Consider the following 20321-nt stretch of genomic DNA (forward strand, 5'->3'; position numbering starts at 1 on the left):
GTGGCCCCTACATCTTTGTTGCTAACAGAAGAGCAGTTAGACCTTCAATTGTGAGTTGAGGCTTTATTTTCACGTTTAACTCTGCTTGCAATTTTCATATTCTACCATTTTCATTCTTAATGAATTGTCTTTTTTAACCACATGTGTTCTTGCTGGTGAATATCACTGCTATGTCTCTGAGTACACATCTTTGCACCTCAGAACTTTTACTCAAGTGATATGTTTTTGTTATTTAAAGAAGAAGAAATATCTATATTATTTGAAGTTAGTAGTTTCTCTTGTGTTGCTTGTAGCTACTTAGGAAAGGAAGCTCGAAACTGTATCACAATGATCCAATGGCTTTGTGATCCTACTGTAAATGAGAACAATAAGACTTGATAGAAGTTTTTTTATTTTGACTTCCATCATTTTTTATTGACAATATCAGTACTTCCTGATAATACTCACACTGGTTTAGACTTGTATGTCTGCATCACATACAGTGCATTCAGAAAATGTTCAGACCCCTTGACTTTTTCCACATTGTTACGTTGCAGCCTTATTCTAAAATTGATTAAATCGTTTTTTTTTTTTCACCTCAATCTACACACAATACCCCATAATGACAAAGCAAAAACATTTTTTTTTTTTTTTTAGCAAATTCATACAAAATTGAAAACGGAAATATGACATATACATAAGTATTCGGACCCTTTACTCAGTACTTGAAGCACATTTTTCAGCCTCGGGTTTTCTTTGGTATGACGCTACGAGCTTGACACACCTGTACTTGGGGAGTTTCTCCCATTCTTCTCTGCAGATCCTCTCAAGTTCTGTCAGGTTGGATGGGGAGCGTCACTGCACAGCTTTTTATCAGGTCTCTCCAGAGATGTTCGATAGGGTTGAAGTCCGGACTCTGGCTGGGCCACACAAGGACATTCAGAGACTTGTCCCGAAGCCACTCCTGCGTGGTCTTGGCTGTGTGCTTAGGGTCGTTGTCCTGTTGGAAGGTGAACCTTTGCCCCAGTCTGAGGTCCTGAGTGCTCTGGAGCAGGTTTTCATCAAGGATCTCTGCACTTTGCTCCGTTCATCTTTCCCTCAATCCTGACTGGTCTCCCAGTCCCTGCCGCTGAAAAACATCCCCACAGCATGATGCTGCCACCACCATGCTTCACCGTAGGGATGGTGCCAGGTTTCCTCCAGATGTGACGCTTGGCCTTCAGGCTAGAGTTCAATCTTGGTTTCATCAGACCAGAGAATCTTGTTTCTCATGGTCTGAGAGTCCTTTAGGTGCCTTTTGGCAAACTCTAAGTGGGCTGTCATGCAGTTGTGGAAAAAGTCCCAAACTGTCATACTGGAGTAAAAGTAAAGATGCCTTAATAGAATATGACTCAAGTAGAAGTCAGTCACCCAGTAAAATTCTACTTGAGTAAAAGTCTCAAAGTATTTGGTTTAAAATATACTTAAGTAATCAAAAGTAAAAGTATAAATCATTTCAAGTTCATTATATTAAGCAAACCAGATGGCACCATTTTCTTGGATGGAATATGAATGACATTCATCCAATATGCTGTGATAGGTCCCATGTTGCTCAGTTGGTGGAGCATGGTAGTTACAGTCTTGTCCCATCACTGCAACTCTCGTATGGACTAGGGAGTGGCGAAGGTCGAGAGCCATGCGTCCTCCGAAACACGACTCCGCCAAGCCGCTCCTTCTTGACATACTGCTCGCTTAACCTGTAAGCCAGCCGCACCAATGTGTCGGAGGAAACACTGTACAACTGGCGACTGAAGTCAGCTTGCAGGCTCCCATAAAGGCCTGATTGGTGGAGTGCTGCAGAGATGGTGGTCCTTCTGGAAGGTTCTCCCATCTTCACAGAGGAATTCTGGAGCTCTGTCAGTGTCCATCGGGTTCTTGGTTACCTCCCTGATCAAGGCCCTTCTCCCCCGATTCCTCACTTTGGCAGGCGGCCAGCTCTAGGAAGAGTCTTGGTGGTTCCAAACTTCTTCCATTTAAGAATAATGGAGGCCACTAGGTTCTTGGGGATCTTCGATGCTGCATACATTTTTTTTGTGCCCTTCCCCAGATCTGTACCTCGACACAATCCTGTCTTGGAGCTCTACGGACAATTCCTTCAACCTCATGGCTTGGTTTTTGCACTGTCATGCACTGTCAACTGTGGGGCCTTATATAAACAGGTGTGTGCCTTTCCAAATCATGTTCAATCAATTGAATTTACCACAGGTGGACTCAGTCAAGTTGAACAGACATCTGAAGGATGATCAATGGAAACAGGATGCACCAGAGCTCAATTTTGAATCTCATAGCAAAGGGTCTGAATACTTATATAAATAAGGTATTTCTTGTTCTTTTAAAAAATATATAAATTAGCAAACATTTCACAAAACCTGTTTTTGCTTGGTGTTTATGGGGTATTGTGGGTAGATTGCTGATTTAAAAAAAAAAATTTTTTAATCAATTTTAGAATGAGGCTGAATACTTTCTGAATGCACTGTATGTAGCTAGATATGTATAAATTGAAATGGTTTAAAAGATTTATGATCTTGGGGACGTCATTACCATAAACTATGGAGATATGCCGTATGTAACAAGAAAATAAACAATGCTCAGGGAATCTTACTCAGCTGCAATTTTCTTGTTGTGTTTGACCCTCTTCTCTGCTATTTACCCCAACTGATTAAACACAGCTGAAAATATTCTGATATGTTCTGATATTCTATGTGTTCCATAGCCTAGTATGGTATAGTCCTTGTGGGTGGATTTATTTTGACCAATTATAATTGGTTTTGTTATTGCATTCTCTAGCTATACTAGAGAGAAAAGATGCAACTCTGTTGGCCTTTTCTGGAATACAATTCAGTACAAATGGCAAGACTTTTCAATATCAGTCCTACCCTGAAGAAAATACTGTTTTAGCAAATGCAATTTAGATGACAATGTCTTCTTATCAGACCACAAGCCTAATTATCACCATGTCTTGCTGTATCTTCCCTCTACTTTAACAAAGGTGAACTTATAAATGCTAGATTACTTGGCAACTCTTTATAGATTGTGTTACACGGAAATAGGATATGTTCTAGCCATACCACAACTAGAGGGTTACATGTTCTTATGTAAGCCAGGATTTCATTTCAGTCTGAGAATTTGTTTTATCTGGGTTTGTGTGATTGTTTAATTATTCTATTGTCCTGTGTGTTGGTCAGGGAGCACCTGAGACTTGGCATAATGATATTTTCTTCCATGTTACCGTAGCTCCCTCCAAAGGATTGTGTGTTACATGAATGTACAGTATAGAGCCAATGTTGATTAAAACATGAACCATTTAGAGTGCACATCTTTGGGCTTGTTATCCTGAATGACTCACCATCAACCCAATCAGAAGACAGAATGTATCTAATGCTAATTTGTGATTCTTATTGTAAGCATTATACTGTATTCCTCTATTTTTCTATTTGAAAAAGCATATATGCTGTAAACTTATCAGCCAATTACATTACAATTCATGTTATCAAATGCAGGTTGAAGAAAGAATGGATGTTAATGCTTTTTATGACTTGTACAATTGATTTGTATCTGTGAGAGACATGCTGGTGTAGATCTAGAGAAATTATCTAATCTAGTAAAGTATAATCTCTTACTACTCAACCCAATCCAAAAATTGGAAAATATACACTTCTGTCTTTTGCATTTTCAAGATAACTTTCATAAACAAATATTTTCTTATACTGCTTTTGTTTGCTACGTGAATAATACAGTTGTGTTATATCCCGTGTTCTTGGTCTTTTTCTGTGTGACAGATGTTAAATCAACATATAACATGCCCTACTATAGTTCTATCTGATGTATTTTGTGTGTGCTCCCATGCTCCGTAGTTTAAAAACGAGTTCCCAGAATATAACATTGTGAGTGAACATTCTTTCCCTTCCCTCTATTGTCTCTGTATCCTGTTGCTCCTCATTAAGTGTGAGTGAAGGATCTGCCAGAGTTGGCTCGTGCCTCAGTATCTAGATGCCTAATTTAAAGGAAGTGACGTCAACACTAACTGAGAACTGCCACTGATTTTTAGCAGGTTTACTTCGAAGTGCCCTATTTGAGTCTGCGTTTACCATAGATATCCTATTAAATTACTAGGATTAATTAGTATTCTAATTCCAAAAAATATGGTGTTTTAATTCTATTTTAAATATGGTATGTCAGACATAAAACAGAAATTGAAGTGATATGTAACTAGCTGTGCTTTCATGCTTGGTACAAAGTAATTACACAGGTTATTTCTCTGGAATAATCCTAATGTAAACTGTTGCCATTTGATTCAGTTTCTCATGTCCAATGCATCTCCTGACTTGACAAGGACTATTTGTGATAGTAGTCAATGCTGCTCAGTAAAATGATTAAATCTCACTGCCTCTACTTTTTCAACCAAGTTAAAGGCCCAGTGCAGAAGATGTGATTTTTCTGTGTTTTATATATAATTCCTCACTGAGGTTGGAACAGTATTGTGAAAATGATCATAATGCCCTTTTAGTGTACTAGCTATCTGAAAAGACCATCTGAAATTTCTGCCTGTTTTGGTGGGATGGAGTGTTGGCCTGCCTGGTGACATCACCAGGGCTAAATTAGTTAATAAACCAATAAGAAATAGTTCCAAACCTCTATGCCAGTGCCAATAACAGCTAGTTTTCTGATTTTTCCCTCCCCACTCAGACCACCCCCAGGTGGACGGTCATCCTAGCAAAATTCTTCCTTGAGATATTGCTCTTTGCTACGAAGCTATTTTGGTACATTTTTTACCATTTTCATTAAAAACAATCACAGTAAAGTACTTCAATGTAACACAAATAATGTAATATTGAGATTTAAACAGCTGCATTGGATCTTTAATGGTTTTGGAGTTTGCCCACTGAGCTCTAACAGCAAACCTACTTTGCCCAGTAGATGGTGCTCTACACAAATTTATTTAACTTCATCTCATCTGCATCCCATGTGCAGTTTTTTCCTCATTGCCTTTCTTCCGATAGTACTGTACGACACATCAGTGTTTTTTCTTTTTTGTTATCATGCTAATCTCTACCATATTACCCACAGTATCTTGATTATCCTTGCTCTTCTGTTTTGTAGTTCTATTCTTTATTCCTCCCTTGCCGTCAGTCTTTCTTTGTCTCTGCATGGCCTCCCTCGGTAGTCATTGCCACCCCTGTCCTGAAGGGGGCTCCAGCCTGTATGTGTTGTAGTGGCAACTGGGCAAGCAGGGCTGGCTGAGTGACATGCATGTTGGTGTGATTAAGCCTGTCAGGCCTTTATGCTGCTGATTGCTTGGCAACTGCAGATGGAGCTTTAATCTAAGCCTAACTGTCCACCCTGCTCCTCAGATCATGCCTGGTTCTGGTGTCCCCCTCCCTGTCCGAGGTTAGGATTGGGATGTTTAATGTCCCTTTTTACATATGCGGTGTGTCTAAACTAGACATGTGAACCTCACACTCAAGACATTACAATTTAGATTGTACAACAGGCAGTCCGTGTTGTTATTGAGCAGCAGTCCGTGTTGTTGTGGAGCAGCAGTCCTCCCAGGCAGGCCGTGTTGTTGTGGAGCAGCAGGCCGTGTTGTTATGGAGCAGCAGTCCTCCCAGGCAGGCCGTGTTGTTGTGGAGCAGCAGGCTGTGTTGTTATGGAGCAGCAGTCCCAGTGTCTGTGGCCCTTCCTGGGCTCATCCTCTCTCCTCAGACCTGCAGGGTTGGCTCAGGAGATCCCCGCCACAAAAGGACACGCAATCAGATTGTCCACAATCCAATTGAATCTGATGCAACTCTGCCTGGGAGGCTTGCCCCTACGCTAAGATGCAGCAGCCTGGCTGGCCAATGGGGCTGCAGTACAAACCGCCTAAGAGGCCGCCAGGCTGAGTGGGCTGGCAAAGGATGTGTGTGTCTACCCTCAGCTCAGCAAGTCATGTCAACAAGCTGACAAGTGCCTCCTTTCCTCACTCGTCCTATTGCTTTCAGACCAAATTGTCAGCTTTTCTGTAAATGAGGCCTTGCTGAATTTGGGGGAATTCTAACTTCGTGAAATTGCTTTGCTTGCCTTGATGCTCTCTGTGCCTTACCCTTGGCAAGACTGTAACAAGCTCAGTCCAATACGCAAAAAAAGGATAGCACGTTTCTGGAAACGAGACTTAGTCTTTGAGTGTGTAGGTGATGTAAAAGGTGGCAGAGTCTCCGGAGTCTAAGCCAGGACACACGTTGATGTCAGTGTGTGTCTCTAGTCAGCATTGCTATGTGGGGCTGAGAAAGCAAGAGGAGAGCAGTCACATACCCTAAAGGTGACAGTGGGACCTTTTTATAGGGGATTACCTTGTAATCTGCATTTAGGATGAGTGCCTACTAAAATATCTTATTTTGTGCTCTGATCTCTCTCGATGTAGTGTCTAAGTGTGTGGAGTCATAAGCCAGCACCCACATGTGCTTATCCAGGACAGGGCTCACTCATAAGGACTTATATTCACCAGACTCGCAGCTCAAATCTTGTCTTTTTGATCCTATCACCCTCCCACTCACGTACATGTGCAGTTTTGTTCCTCTCAGAGTTAACATTATGGGGAAACCCTGCTGGTTATTTCATTTAAGGTGGGATGCAGGCAGTGTGTTTAAGGAAAGCAAGGCATTGTTCATAATGCTGTGTCAGAAATAAGAGAGGGTAAGTGATGTAGATGGAGAACTCCAGGGACACCACATGTGCTTACACATCCAGAGTGAACATTGCTGGCCCTCACACTGATTCACTCCACAATGTGGTTGGGTCTAATTCTGCACATTATAGCATGTCAAGCAGCAATTGTCAAGTTCACAGCTTGTGGAGTATTATTGTCCTAATATGACTGAGTAGTATACTGCAGTAGATCTTGGCATCATCGCTTCTTATTCTATGGAGTGATATACTTCAGCTCAAGGTCTGTGTGTGTGTGTGTGTGTGTGTGTGTGTGTGTGTGTGTGTGTGTGTGTGTGTGTGTGTGTGTGTGTGGGGTGAGGATAATTTGTTGGCAAGCCTTTATAAGAAAATATTTTGTTGGTCCTCTCAAACAGGCTAGAGAACCAGTGACGTTTAGTCAGGACAATATGCCCAAACTGACACGTATTTATTAAGCCCCAAATCAGCGGATGCCCAGCCATATTAAAGGACTTCATTTCCCGAACTGCAACGGGTCCGTGATGTCTCCAACAGCTGACAGACGATAAAAGCCTAGGCGAGAGCTTTCAGGAGGGGGAGAGAGTCTCTCTGCAAGGAGAATACACAACCCGAGCACTGGTGGACTTTGGATTGCTTTGGACCAGGATATTGATATCGAACATTTTTATTTCTATATCCGAATTTGGCGATTGTTCTGCTGAATTTTGGGACATTTGTTAAGTTCCATAACATTGCGTAGCTGGTGCATGTGCATTTTTACATTTTAAAGTGCATCTACCCCCTAAAGCCGTGCCCAATGCCGAGGAATGGATAGTGTGTCTGATAAAGGTGGAAAGATGGTCGAGAGTGATGAGCAGTCGGAGAGGGATAGTGGCGGTGGCGCAGCGATGGCCGCGCTACACCAATGCGAACTCATCCAGAACATGATTGAAATCTCCATCTCCAGTTTACAGGGGCTCCGGACCAAATGCGCCGCGTCCAATGACCTCACACAGCAAGAGATACGTACTTTAGAGGTAATTAACTCTTGAAAACGCATAAATACGGCGGTGCAAACTGCGGAGTTATACGTATGTCTGCCTGGGCTGCATTTCTCTGGTGGCTAAGCTAGGCGCTCCATCAATTTCCTCATGTTTTGCACAATACACTGCAGTTGTTTGCTGTATTGCGCGATGCTATACATGATTATTTAAAGAATAGGCCTACATTAAACATGCACGGTCACTTCCCACATTGTCTACTATTGATATAGCTATAAATAGACATTGTCACTAACGTTGATCTGGTTACTGTGACCTCTTTCTCGAGGTGAAATATTTGGCTGGAAACCCCGGAATTTTTGCAGCAATGTATTGCGTGCTGATGGAATCAAACGGGCCAAATTCCTCACATTTTAATTCTGTTCTTGTTCACGATTCCGCATTTCTGCATCAGACAAGCCAAGTTCGGGGACAAAACGAAATGCAACATGAACTAGCAGAGCATTTCTCGGCAATGGTAAATGCTCCTCATGCCAATAATCTTGATAATTTCTCTGAGTATATTTCTGAGCCAATTAAGACCAATATGTTTTTTAATGCGTTCCCTGCACCTGGCTGTGTGAACCAAATAATTTCAGTCGTGTCTGGGATGAGTAGCGTGTGCAAACAGTTCTGAGGAACCAGTGTTTAAATTGCGCAAAGGGTGATGGCCTACATATAGGCTTCAGTCTTTAGGCCCATAATATGGTAGTGTTCCGTTAGAAAATATTTTATCAAAGTAATAAAATAATACGGCAAATGTAGCCTATTACAGAGCATTAACATGCTCATGGGCATATACACTGCGTGTACAGAACATTAGGAACACCTTCCTAATATTGAGTTGCACCCCATTTTGCCCTCAGAACAGCGTCAATTCGTCTGGACATGGGTTGAAAGCGTTTCACAAGAATGCTAGACGATGTTGACTCCAATGCTTCCCACAGTTGTCTGGATGTCCTTTGGCAGGTGGACCATTCTTGATACACCGAGAACTGTTTAGCGTCCACTGTATGTATGTGTGCGCTGAATGGCGCACACATACAATCCATGTCTCAAGGCTAAAATATAATTCTATAACTGGTCTCCCCTTTATATACACTGATTGTAGTGGATTTAACAAGTGACCTCAATAAGACATCATAGCTTTCAACTAGTTAGTCTGTCGTGGAAAGAGCATGTGTTCCTAATGTTTTGTACACTCAAAATCCCAAATCAAACTTTATTTGTCACATGCGCCAAATATAACAAGTGTAGACCTTACAGTGAAATGCTTACTTAATAAGCCCTTAACCAACAGTGCAGTTCAAGAAGAGTTAAGAAAATATTCACCAAGTAGACTAAAGTAACACAATAAGAATAACGAGGATAAATACATGGGGCAAGGGTACCGAGTCAGTGTTCAGGGGTACAGGTTAGAGGTAATTTGTACATGTAGGTATGGGTGAAGTGACTATGCATAGATAATAAACAGTGAGTAGCAGCAGTGTACAAAAGGGAGGGGGGGCCAATGTAAATTGTCCGGTGGAGATGTTTATTAATTGTTCAGCTGTCTTATGGCTTGGGGATAGAAGCTGTTGAGGAGCCTTTTGGTCCTAGACGTGGTGCTCCGGCACCGCTTGCCGTGTGTGTGTGTGTGTGTGTATATATATATTTATATATATATATATATATATATATATATATATATATATATATATATATATATATATATATATATATATATATACACACAACAATTTCAATGATTTTACAGAGTTAGTTCCTAATAAGGAAATCAGTAAATTGAAATAATTTCTTTAGGCCCTAATCTATGGATTTCACATGATGGGGCAGGGGTACAGCCATGGGTAGGCCTGGGCTGGCATGGTCTGCGGTTATGCGGCCATTTGGATGTACTGCCAACTTCTCTAAAATGACATTGGAGGCGGCTTATAGTAGAGAAATTAACATTCAGTTCTCTGGCAACAGCTCTGGTGGACATTCCTGCAGTCAGCATGCCAATTGCACGCTCCCTCAACTTGAGACATCTGTGGCATTTTAGTGGCATTTTATTGTGCACCTGTGTAATGATCATGCTGTTTAATCAGCTTCTTCATATGCCACACCTGTCAGGTGGATGGATTATTTTGATAAATGAGAAATGCTCACTAACAGAGATGTAAACAAATTTGTGCACAACATTTGAGTTTTTTTTGTGTGTGTGGAACATTTGAGATTTTTTTATTTCAGCTCATGAACATTGGAACCAACACTTAACATGTTGCATTTATATTTTTGTTCAGTATATTCTCAGCTGTCATGGCATTTGTCCAGCCTGCATTCAGTCACCAACATCCACAAAGATGTATCAATATCCTACTCTTTATGCAAATGAAATGATACTACTGATATGCTTTCATGCTCCTCACATTTGAATGAGATTGTCAGGTTTCTATTTGAGGAAAGCACATGCTGTTACTCTTCCCTTCAGGGGTTTTTGAAGTGTGCTTTTTCTTTTACGTTTCATGCATCTTCAACATCTGAGTTGTGAAAAGGTTCAGACTTCTTGAGTGGTCATTGGACTGCAACACTAGTTATGCTAAACCTGTTTCAGAACAAAGAAAGACTTCAAGTGAGAGTCAGAAATAGAAAGCAATGAGTGGGTGCTCTATGCTCACTCTACAGTACGCTTTTCACCGTCACCACACACTGCCACTTTCACTTCTTCCTTCACGCTGGGTTTTCCTGTTACTTCAGGATGTCTATCACTGAGGAAAACTGGATCGTTATGGTTTGCTCACCCTGCTTTATAGACATTCAACCAGCAATGGTCAATCAGAAGCTGCGTTTCTCCAGGCCGTACCCTGATCCCATCTTCACACACCCCCTGAACCAGACAAATGTGGGAATGCTGGAAAGAATATAGGTAGTAGTCACAGTATTTCACAGGTTGAATCACCCCCATCTGTTTGTATGAGAAGATTGTAGTGACAATTGGAGCAGAGAGAGCTGTAACCATAATTTGCCCAGATCTGTCTTGGGCTTGGTCATGAAATCCTAACTGGCAGAAATCTGACAGGCCTGTCAGCTTGACACTCCCATAGGGCTCCACAAGTGTTCCCATGAGTCCCGTATATAACAGCACAGTGGAAAATATCAATTGTCAATCCAGTTAAATGGCCTAAAGGCTCAGTTAATTTGTGTGATGAATGAGAGAAGTGAAGCGACGGGTTAAAGTGTCTGTCACAGTTGTGTTGCAAAACAGGGGCATCTCTCCCAGAGACCCGCACTTGAGCGCAATCAAGAGAGGCTTGAACTCACATTATATTCTTACTGAAAGAGCTTTATTATGGCACTCCATCCATGGCTGTTTTTTTTACTGTGTGCCTTGCCGGTGAAAAGATAATGGTGCTTTGCTCTCCAAGTGGAGTACTGCAAGGTGGTGCTTCAGTTTTCACACACTAATCCCTGTCTGACTCTTGACATCTCTCACACACCCCCTCTGTCTGTCTGTCTTTCTGTCTCCATGTTGGCCTGTTCTTTGTTATGTCTCCCTGTCGTTGTCTCTCTGTGGCTGTGAATCAGTATGTCTGTTACACTTTAGCAATGAATGACACTAGATGATATCCAATAATAATTTAAACAGCCTCTAGGGACAGATTAAATACTGTGCAGTGAAGGTTACTCTAAAAGAGCTTGAACATCATTTTTCTTTTACTTACAGGTTATACAGTGCCTTCAGAAATTGTTCACACCCCTTGACTTTTTCTAAAATTTGTTACAGCTTGAATTTAAAATAGATTCAATTTAGTTTTTGTGTCACTGGCCTACACACAATACCACATATCAAAGTGGAATTATGGTTTTAGAATTTTTTCATTTTTCAATAACAAATGAAAAGCTGAAATGTCATGAGTCAACAAGTATTCAACCCCTTTGTTATAGAGTTCAGGAGTACACATTTGCATAATGAGTTGCATGGACTCACTCTGTGAATGACAACCTCATCTCTGTACCCCACACATACAATTATCTGTAAGGTCCCTTAGTCAAGCAGTGAATTTCAAACACAGATTCAACCACAAAGACCAGGGAGGTTTTACAATGCCTCGCAAAGAACAGCACCTATTGGTAGATGTGTTTTAAAAAACAGTGAATGTCACTTTGAGCACGGTGAAGTTATCAATTACACTTTGGATGGTGTATCAATACACCCAGTCACAACAAAGATGCAGGCGTCCTTCGTAACCCAGTTGCCGGAGAGGAAGGAAACCACTCAGGGATTTCACCATGAGGCCAATGGTGACTTTAAAACATTTACAGAGTTTAATGGCTGTTACAGGAGAACTGAGGATGGATCAACAACATTGTAGTTACTAGGGTTGCACATTTTGGGGAATATTCAGAGGTGGAAAATTTCCATGGGAATATATGGGAATTAACAGAAATATATGCAAATGAATATTAATACAATTTAAATGTAGATGTTTTTTTTATTGGATATATTTACCATATCATATGGAGACAGAAACATAAACCTTTTACCTTATCATAAGTAAACAATTACAAATTATTAAATCCTTCCAATAGAAAAAAAAAACAATTTAGTTACGAATTGAACTTTAATTAAATGAGTTGACTCTTCACATGGGATGATTTCACTGAACAACAAAGGGAATATTGAATGATCCCCAATCATCATCGCAACTCCCAAAAAACATTTTCAACATACATCTGTAAAATGATAGTCTAGAAACTAAAGCTTTGGTTGTCTTCCTCTCAGGCTTCCAGGTCTTCTCACCGGACCTCCTCAATGTCCACCTCTTGAACATCAGACTTTGAGGCCTCATCTTCGCTGTCACTTTCCAACCTTGTGTAGGATGGCTTGTTTTCAGGCTCAAAAAGCCTCAAATTCGCCCAGATGGCCACCAATTTTTCAACCCAACCCTTCAACCCTGTATTGGTCAGCCTGTTGTGTGCTTTGGTGTGTGTGTGTTCCCAAACAAAGACCAATTGCGCTCTGAGCAGGCTGATGTTGGTGGGATTTGGAGGATGACGGCGGCAACAAGGGAAAGAGCCTCAGATCCACAAAGTCCCTTCCACCAGGTGGCTAATGAGATATGTTGGCACGACTGCCATATTGCATCTCCATCCCAAAGCCCTTGCTTGGAAGTGTATTTCACCAGACTGCCAAGAACCTTGCCCTCATCCAGGCCAAGGTGGCGAGACGGCATACTTGGTGTCCAACATGTACTTCAGAACTGCAGTTTCCTCTGCTTGGAGCAACAGTAAATGGGGAAGGGCAGTACGGATTTCTTCTCTTACATCTGCAAGCAGAGTCTGAACATCAGACAGGATGGCATTGTCTCCCTCAATCCGTGCAATGGCTACTGCTATAGGTTTCAGGCTGCTTACCACACTCTCCCAAAATAAACTCAGCAACAAAAGAAACATCCCTTTTTCAGGACCCTGTCCTTCAAAGATCATTTGTCAAAATCCAAATAACTTCACAGATCTTCATTGTAAAGGGTTTAAACACTGTTTCCCATGCTTGTTCAATGAACCATAAACAATTAATGAACATGCACCTGTGGAACGGTCGTTAAGACACTAACAGCTTACAGACGGTAGGCAATTAAGGTCACAGTTATGAACTTAGGATACTAAAGAGGCCTTTCTACTGACTCTGACAAACACTAAAAGAAAGATGCCCAGGGTCTCAGCACATCTGTGTGAACGTGCCTTAGGCATGCTGTGAGGAGGCATGAGGACTGCACATGTGGCCAGGGCAATAAATTGCAATGCCCGTACTGTGAGACGCCTAAGACAGTGCTACAGGGAGACAGGACTGACAGCCGATCATCCTCGCAGTGGCAGACCACGTGTAGCAACACCTGCACAGGATCAGTACATTCGAACATCACACCTGCGGGACAGGTACAGGATGGCAACAACAACTGCTCGAGTTACACCAGAACGCACAATCTCTCCATCAGTGCTCAGACTGTCCGCAATAGGCTGAGAGAGGCTGGACTGAGGGCTTGTAGGCAGGTGGAATGCAGGTCCTCCCCAGACATCACCGGCAACAACGTCGCCTATGGGCACAAACCCACCGTCGCTGGACCAGACAGGACTGGCAAAAAGTGCTCTTCACTGACGAGTCGCGGTTTGTCTCACCAGGGGTGATGGTCGGATTCCCGTTTTATCGTCGAAGGAATGAGCGTTACATCAAGGCCTGTACTCTGGAGCGGGATCGATTTGGAGGTGGAGGGTCCGTCATGGTCTGGGGCGGTGTCACAGCATCATCGGACTGAGCTTGTCATTTCAGGCAATCTCAACGTTGTGTGTTACAGGGAAGACATCCTCCTCCCTCATGTGGTACCCTTCCTGCAGGCTCATCCTGACATGCCCCTCCAGCATGACAATGCCACCAGCCGCACTGCTCGTTCTGTGTGTGATTTCCTGCAAGACAGGAATATCAGTGTACTGCCATGGCCAGCGAAGAGCCCGGATCTCAATCCCATTGAGCACGTCTGGGACCTGTTGGATCTGAGGGTGAGAGCTAGGGCCATTCCCCCCAGAAATGTCATGGAACTTGCAGGTGCCTTGGTTTAAGATTGGGGTAACATTTCACAGCAAGAACTGGCAAATCTGGTGCAGTCCATGAGGAGGAGATGCACTGCAGTACTTAATGCAGCTGGTGGCCACACCAGATACTGACTGTCCCTTTGTTCAGGGACGCATTATTCCATTTCTGTTAGTCACATGTCTGTGGAACTTGTTTCCGTTTATGTCTGTTGTTGAAACTCATGTTCATACAAATATTTAACATGTTAAGTTTGCTGAAATTAAACGATGTTGACAGTGAGAGGACATTTCTTTTTTGCTGAGTTTACATCATCCAGGAGGATCCTCTTGAATGGGCTGTCCATATCGGCAGACTGTGATATGGCCATTTCTTGGAGAGACTCCTTCCCCTCCAGGAGACTGTCAAACATGATGACAACACCACTCCAACAGGTGTTGCTGGGCAGCTTCAATGTGGTGCTCTTATTCTTCTCACTTCTTTTGCTTGATAAGGTAGATTGCTGCTATAACTTGATGACCCTTCACACACCTAACCATTTCCTTGGCTCTCTTGTAGAGTGTATCCATTGTTTTCAGTGCCATGATGTCCTTGAGGAGCAGATTCAATGCATGAGCAGCACATCCAATGGGTGTGATGTGAGGGTAGGACTCCTCCACTTTAGACCAAGCAGCCTTCATATTCGCAGCATTGTCTTTCACCAGTTCAAATACCTTCTGTGGTCCAAGGTCATTGATGACTGCCTTCAGCTCATCTGCAATGTAGAGCCCGGTGTGTCTGTTGTCCCTTGTGTCTGTGCTCTTGTAGAATACTGGTTGAGGGGTTGAGATGATGTAGTTAATTATTCCTTGCCCATGAACATTCGACCACCCATCAGAGATGATTGCAATACAGTCTTCTTTCTCTATGATTTGCTTGACCTTCACTTGAACTCTGTTGAACTCCGCATCCAGCAAATGAGTAGGTAAAGCATGTCTGGTTGGAGGGGTGTATGCTGGGCTAGGAACATTCAGAAATCTCTTCCAATACCTGTGAGCATCAGAGGTGAACCAGTTGCATACACAGCTCAAGCAAGACATTCATCAGCATTTCTCTGACTCCGTTCCTCCATTGAGTCAAGAAAACTTCTGATTCCTGTTGCTATCGATAAGGTGTCTGATTCATCATTTTCACCTCGAATAGAAGTAGAGGGACTTTTGTCAGAGGTTGCTTGTTGTGAACGCTGAGGGACCTTTATGCACTTGGCCAGATGATTCTGCATCTTTGTTGCATACTTCACATATGATTTGGCACAGTATTTGCAAATGTACACAGCTTTTCCTTCTACATTAGCTGCAGTGAAATGTCTCCACACATCAGATAGTGCCCGTGGAATTTTCCTGTAAAGATTAGAAAAAAATGATTAAAAAATAAACAAATACAATTCCATGTACGGATAAATAGTTCAGCAGTTAGATTAAACTCCTTTGTAAGATATGTTTTAAAATGAAACATGTATGGAAACAGGTGAATTAACACTCAGTTAGCAGGCTCAAGCAAGCTAAATCCCACATGGTAGCAAAAACGAACTAGCAGAAATTGTTAACAAGTTAGAAAGGATTTAAACACGCTTTGCTGTAGGCTACTATTGACTAGTTAACAAAAAATCATGTATGTCATAAAATATATTCACCCCACCCAGTATTGTAATCAAAACTTACCAGAAAGCATGTAGTCCTTGGCTCAGACAGTGTAGAAGTGTGGGCTCAACAGCATCTCATTAGTGTGCAAGATCTTGAGAATCAGCCGTACATGTGATGGAAGAATGCACTGTGCATGCAGAGGGTTGCAATTCCATTGAATTGGGGATAGTTTAACCAAAATACCTCACACAGTACCACTCTCCATACTTTCAAGCATGGTGGTGGCTGCATCATGTTATGGGTATGCTTGTCATCGCCAAGGACTTGGGAGTTTTTTTTTTTTAATGAAAAGAAACAGAATGAAGCTAAGCACAGGCAAAATCCTAGAGGAAAACCTGGTTGTCTGCTTTCCAACAGACGCTGGGAGACATTCACTTTTCAGCAGGACAATAACCTAAAACCCAAGGCCAAATTTACACTTGAGTTGCTTACCAAGACAAAATGTAATGTTCCTGAGTGGCCTAGTTACAGTTTTGACTTGAATTGTCTTGAAAATCTGTGGCAAGACTTGAAAATGGCTGTCTAGCAATGATCAACAACCAACTTGACAGAGCTTGAAGAATTCTTTAAAGAATAATGTGCAAAATATTGTACAATCCAGATGTGCAAATTTCTTAGACTTACCCAGAGACTCACAGCTGTAATTGCTGCCAAAGGTGATTCTATCGTGTATTGACGTAAATGAGATTTCATCTTCAATACATTTGCAAAAATGTCTAAAGTCATGTTTTTACTTCATCATTATGGGGTATTATGTGGAGAGAGAAAAAAAATATTTTATCCATTTTGAATTCTAGGATGTAACACAACAAAATGTGGAATAAGTCGAGGGTTATGTATACTTTGTGAATGCTCTGTATGTAGCCTAGCCTATATAGACATATAACATGATAATGATTATATATCGGTCACAACAACCAGACTTCTGACTCCTCATTTGAATCTTGCTTGCGTAGTGTCTCTTGATATACATTTTTTCCTGTGAGTCTTTTGGATTAATGCATCACCATGTTATCTGTGCAGATAATCCATCCCTGAGCCTACCTAATGATCAGCAGATAGAAATGCATCATCTGTTTTGTCTTCTCATGGTGTTGGAAAGAGTTTTGCTGCGCCGCTCGTGGTGTGAGCTATTGTGGCTGTGTCTATATTTAGACGTCTTTCTTCCTACGCATTTTCAGGGTTGGTTGTTAAATAAGGAAATCAAATGACGCGCAAAGAGGCTATGCTGAGAGGGGAGAGCAGGGCGGAAGGGGGGGGGGGGCGAGGGGATCAAAGCCAATCAGCTGGGCTGCTTCTTATGACATAGCAACTGCTGTGTCTTTCTGAGGCCTAGGAGGAGACCGACTGGGGAGAATATGGCCATCACCAGAGAAGAAACACAAGCAAATCATTGCAGCATTATCCACGCTATTTCGGTTTCCTCTTTTCGTATTGGGAAAGCAAACGGTACAATCCAGCAGTCGGATTGCATTGTGTGGAAATCATGGTCGTTTTACCCCAGCAGGCAGCCTTTGAGCTATTCTTAAACATGTTGAGGATGTAGTGTTACTCTGCATCTGGTAATTTTGAGGTCTGCAGTATTTGTGTAATGGGGAAGGAGGATTTGCATGACATGGCAAAAAACAAGGGGTTCCTTTGCCCTGTTCAAACAAGCTTCCTTCCTACCCATTCCTTTCTTTTTTTTCTTCCTTTCTTCAAGGACCATGACATAATTCCATTTCCAGATCGGATATATTCAATTTGGGTAACATTTTACATACAGTTGCTTCTATACATACCTGTGTAATAAAACTGCAATAGCTTTGTAATTGCTTAGTAACAGAAATGGGCATTTTTTTTGTTATTATTACTCAGGTGGAATAAGGAACAGTGCCTATTCCTCATTCCTGTTAGAAGGGTTCTATATACAACATGGTTACACAATAATGTATTTGAGGCATTTTGTGTTTCTGAATTGAATTCAGTTTAATCTAAATTCTTAAATAACGATGCGTTGCACTCTAACAGAAAGCGCCTTAGATTTAGAGAACCATTTAGATTCAGAGAATGATGCAACACCAGCTCCAACTCCTAAGTTCTATGGGAATTGCCTGGTTAGATAATAATGCATGTTTGGTTTGAAATGTAATTCAGGAGAAGACGGTCATTAGCCCGCCCCCGTGCTGTTCTAACTGACTCATGTCAACGTGTTACCCAAAACACTCAACAATGATCTTCCAATTGATGTGACGAGGCTGCAATTGATTCAGGGCCTTGATGCAATTGCAATCCCTAAATTGTCCTATTGTGTTGTATTTCTTGAGACGGCAGTAAAGTGGGGTCCGAAATTATTGACACGCTTGATACAAATTAGCAATTATAACTGTAGGAAATAATTACTAAAAATACTGAGCTATATTTTGCACTCCATAAAATGGGCAAATATTATTTTATACTAATATAATTGCTCAGAGAAAGAGATCTTCTTAAACAAGTAATACATTTTTTTTCTCAAAGGTAGGGGTCAAAATTATTGACAGCCCTAAAGATTCTTAGAAATAAAGTAGATAAAAGTGTAGTATTTGGTCCCATATTCCTAGTACGTAATGACTACATCAAGCTTGTGACTCTACAAACTTGGTGGATGCATTTGCAGTGTTTCAGATTATTTTGTGCCCAATAGAAATGAATGGTAAATAATGTATTGTGACATTTTGGAATCACTTTTATTGTAAATAAGAAAATAACATGTTTCTAAACACTTACGTTAATGTGGATGCTACCAAGACTACGGATAACCCAGAATTAATTGTGGTTAATGATAAATGAGAAAATTACAGAGGGTCAAAGATCATACCACCAAGATATGCTAACCTCCCACCATTACCAATAACAGGGGAGGTTAGTATGTCTTGGCGGTATGATATATATTTTTTGGAGTGAACAATAAAGGAGTGTTGGAATGATTAATTTCATCAAGTCATTATTGCTCATCTTTATCAAGATGAGCAGTAATGTTCACACACTTAAGATTCCAAGCCATTTCTGAGCTTTGTATGGTGTGTGTTGCTGGGTGTTGCTGGGTGTTGCTGGGGCTGTCACTGGGAGAAGCCAGACGGGGACTAAACTTACACAACATAAGGACAGAGGATTAGTGGCAGCAGCCAGCCAATCCCCCAGCCCCTCCCCCTCCCTGTGGGGTCAGCCAGCGATGACGGAGGGGTCAGCGCAGTGGGCCATTGTCTCTGACAGTCACCCACGGCCGATGGGTGCCCAGCCCCGCCACAAAGCCCCGTGGCACACAAAGCCCCGTGGCACATGTGACCCTTCCTCCCTCCCTGCAACATGCGTCACTGTGCCTCCATCCATCGTGCCACAATGGTGGTGGGCTGTGGTGATTTGTGGCATATACATGTTACCTGGGGCTGCTTAATATGCAGCATCACGTCACAGCCGTTTGTTAACATTTAGTCCCATCACAAAGGCCTTAATGTGCCATGTTCATTATCTGCCAGATCACAGTGCTGTGCTGCCCTGAGACCAGTGCACACAGTGACGGTGACGGGGGCCACACACATTTTATTAATGCTACCATGGACCGCATGGGGCCAGCGGATAAGGGCAGATGAAGCTATAGGCGAAAAGACAAAACACAACAAAGCCTCCTTGTCACATGGTCCTGTCTTCTTGTCACATGGTCCTGTCTTCTTGTCACATGGTCCTGTCTTCTTGTCACATGGTCCTGTCTCCTTGTCACATGGTCCTGCCTGCTTGTCACATGGTCCTGCCTGCTTGATGGTGATACTATTGTGTACTGATGAGTTCTTGTACCTATTCCAGTCACAAATAATTATTTTATTTATTTTTTTACCTTTTTTATTTTCTGACTAAAACAAAGTATTGTTTTGGAAGAGAACCGTCAAACACTCATGGACACACTGGAACATTTATTTTGCTCTTGAAAATGGAGCGTTGATCATGGTTTGATTTACAATTGTGAAGACAAAAGCCAGCACATAATACCAGATGGAAATAGTGCAGTTTGTGTGGGCTTCTGTGGGGCAGATACAGAATCCATGTGGGTCATATGACCACATGTGACAATAGAAACTGCAGAGAGTCATGTAAATTTGAAGGGGGCGTCTATTACCACAGATGACTCTGATTGTTTTATCTTTGTGAAATCTGATATTACCTCCTCATAGTGTAGGTTCTGTTTCCCTGGGAAAGAAGTCTTGCACAATTCTCCTGCAGAGAGGCAATGCAGTCATTGGCAAAGACATCAAAGTTAGGCTGTCATCCAATGTTTGAGAGTACAAGATGGTTATTTCTGCCGAATCTTGAGGAAACAAGTGGAACAGTAGGACTTTGTCCCCTGTGTTAGACAGGTGT

General features: G+C 41.9%; 1 protein-coding gene across 6 annotated transcripts in view; it reads left to right on the forward strand.

The window, feature by feature from the left end:
* Positions 1–7167: 7167 nt before the first annotated feature.
* The window catches only part of ksr1a (kinase suppressor of ras 1a), a 46716-nt gene continuing 33562 nt past the window's right edge, over positions 7168–20321 (forward strand). For 3 of the 6 annotated variants that reach the window (XR_001328393.2, XM_014196740.2, XM_014196741.2), the window contains exon 1: positions 7169–7694. Coding sequence is in view for 5 of the 6 variants with exons in the window: in XM_014196740.2 (XP_014052215.1) it covers positions 7485–7694 (210 nt within the window). In the remaining variant the exon portion in view is untranslated. Of the gene's footprint in view, positions 7695–20321 lie in introns of all 6 variants that reach the window. The other 3 variants (XM_045717021.1, XM_014196742.2, XM_014196743.2) reach the window with 2 other exon arrangements.

This window comes from Salmo salar, chromosome ssa04 (assembly GCF_905237065.1).
Source record: "Salmo salar chromosome ssa04, Ssal_v3.1, whole genome shotgun sequence".
Lineage (NCBI taxonomy): Eukaryota > Metazoa > Chordata > Actinopteri > Salmoniformes > Salmonidae > Salmo > Salmo salar.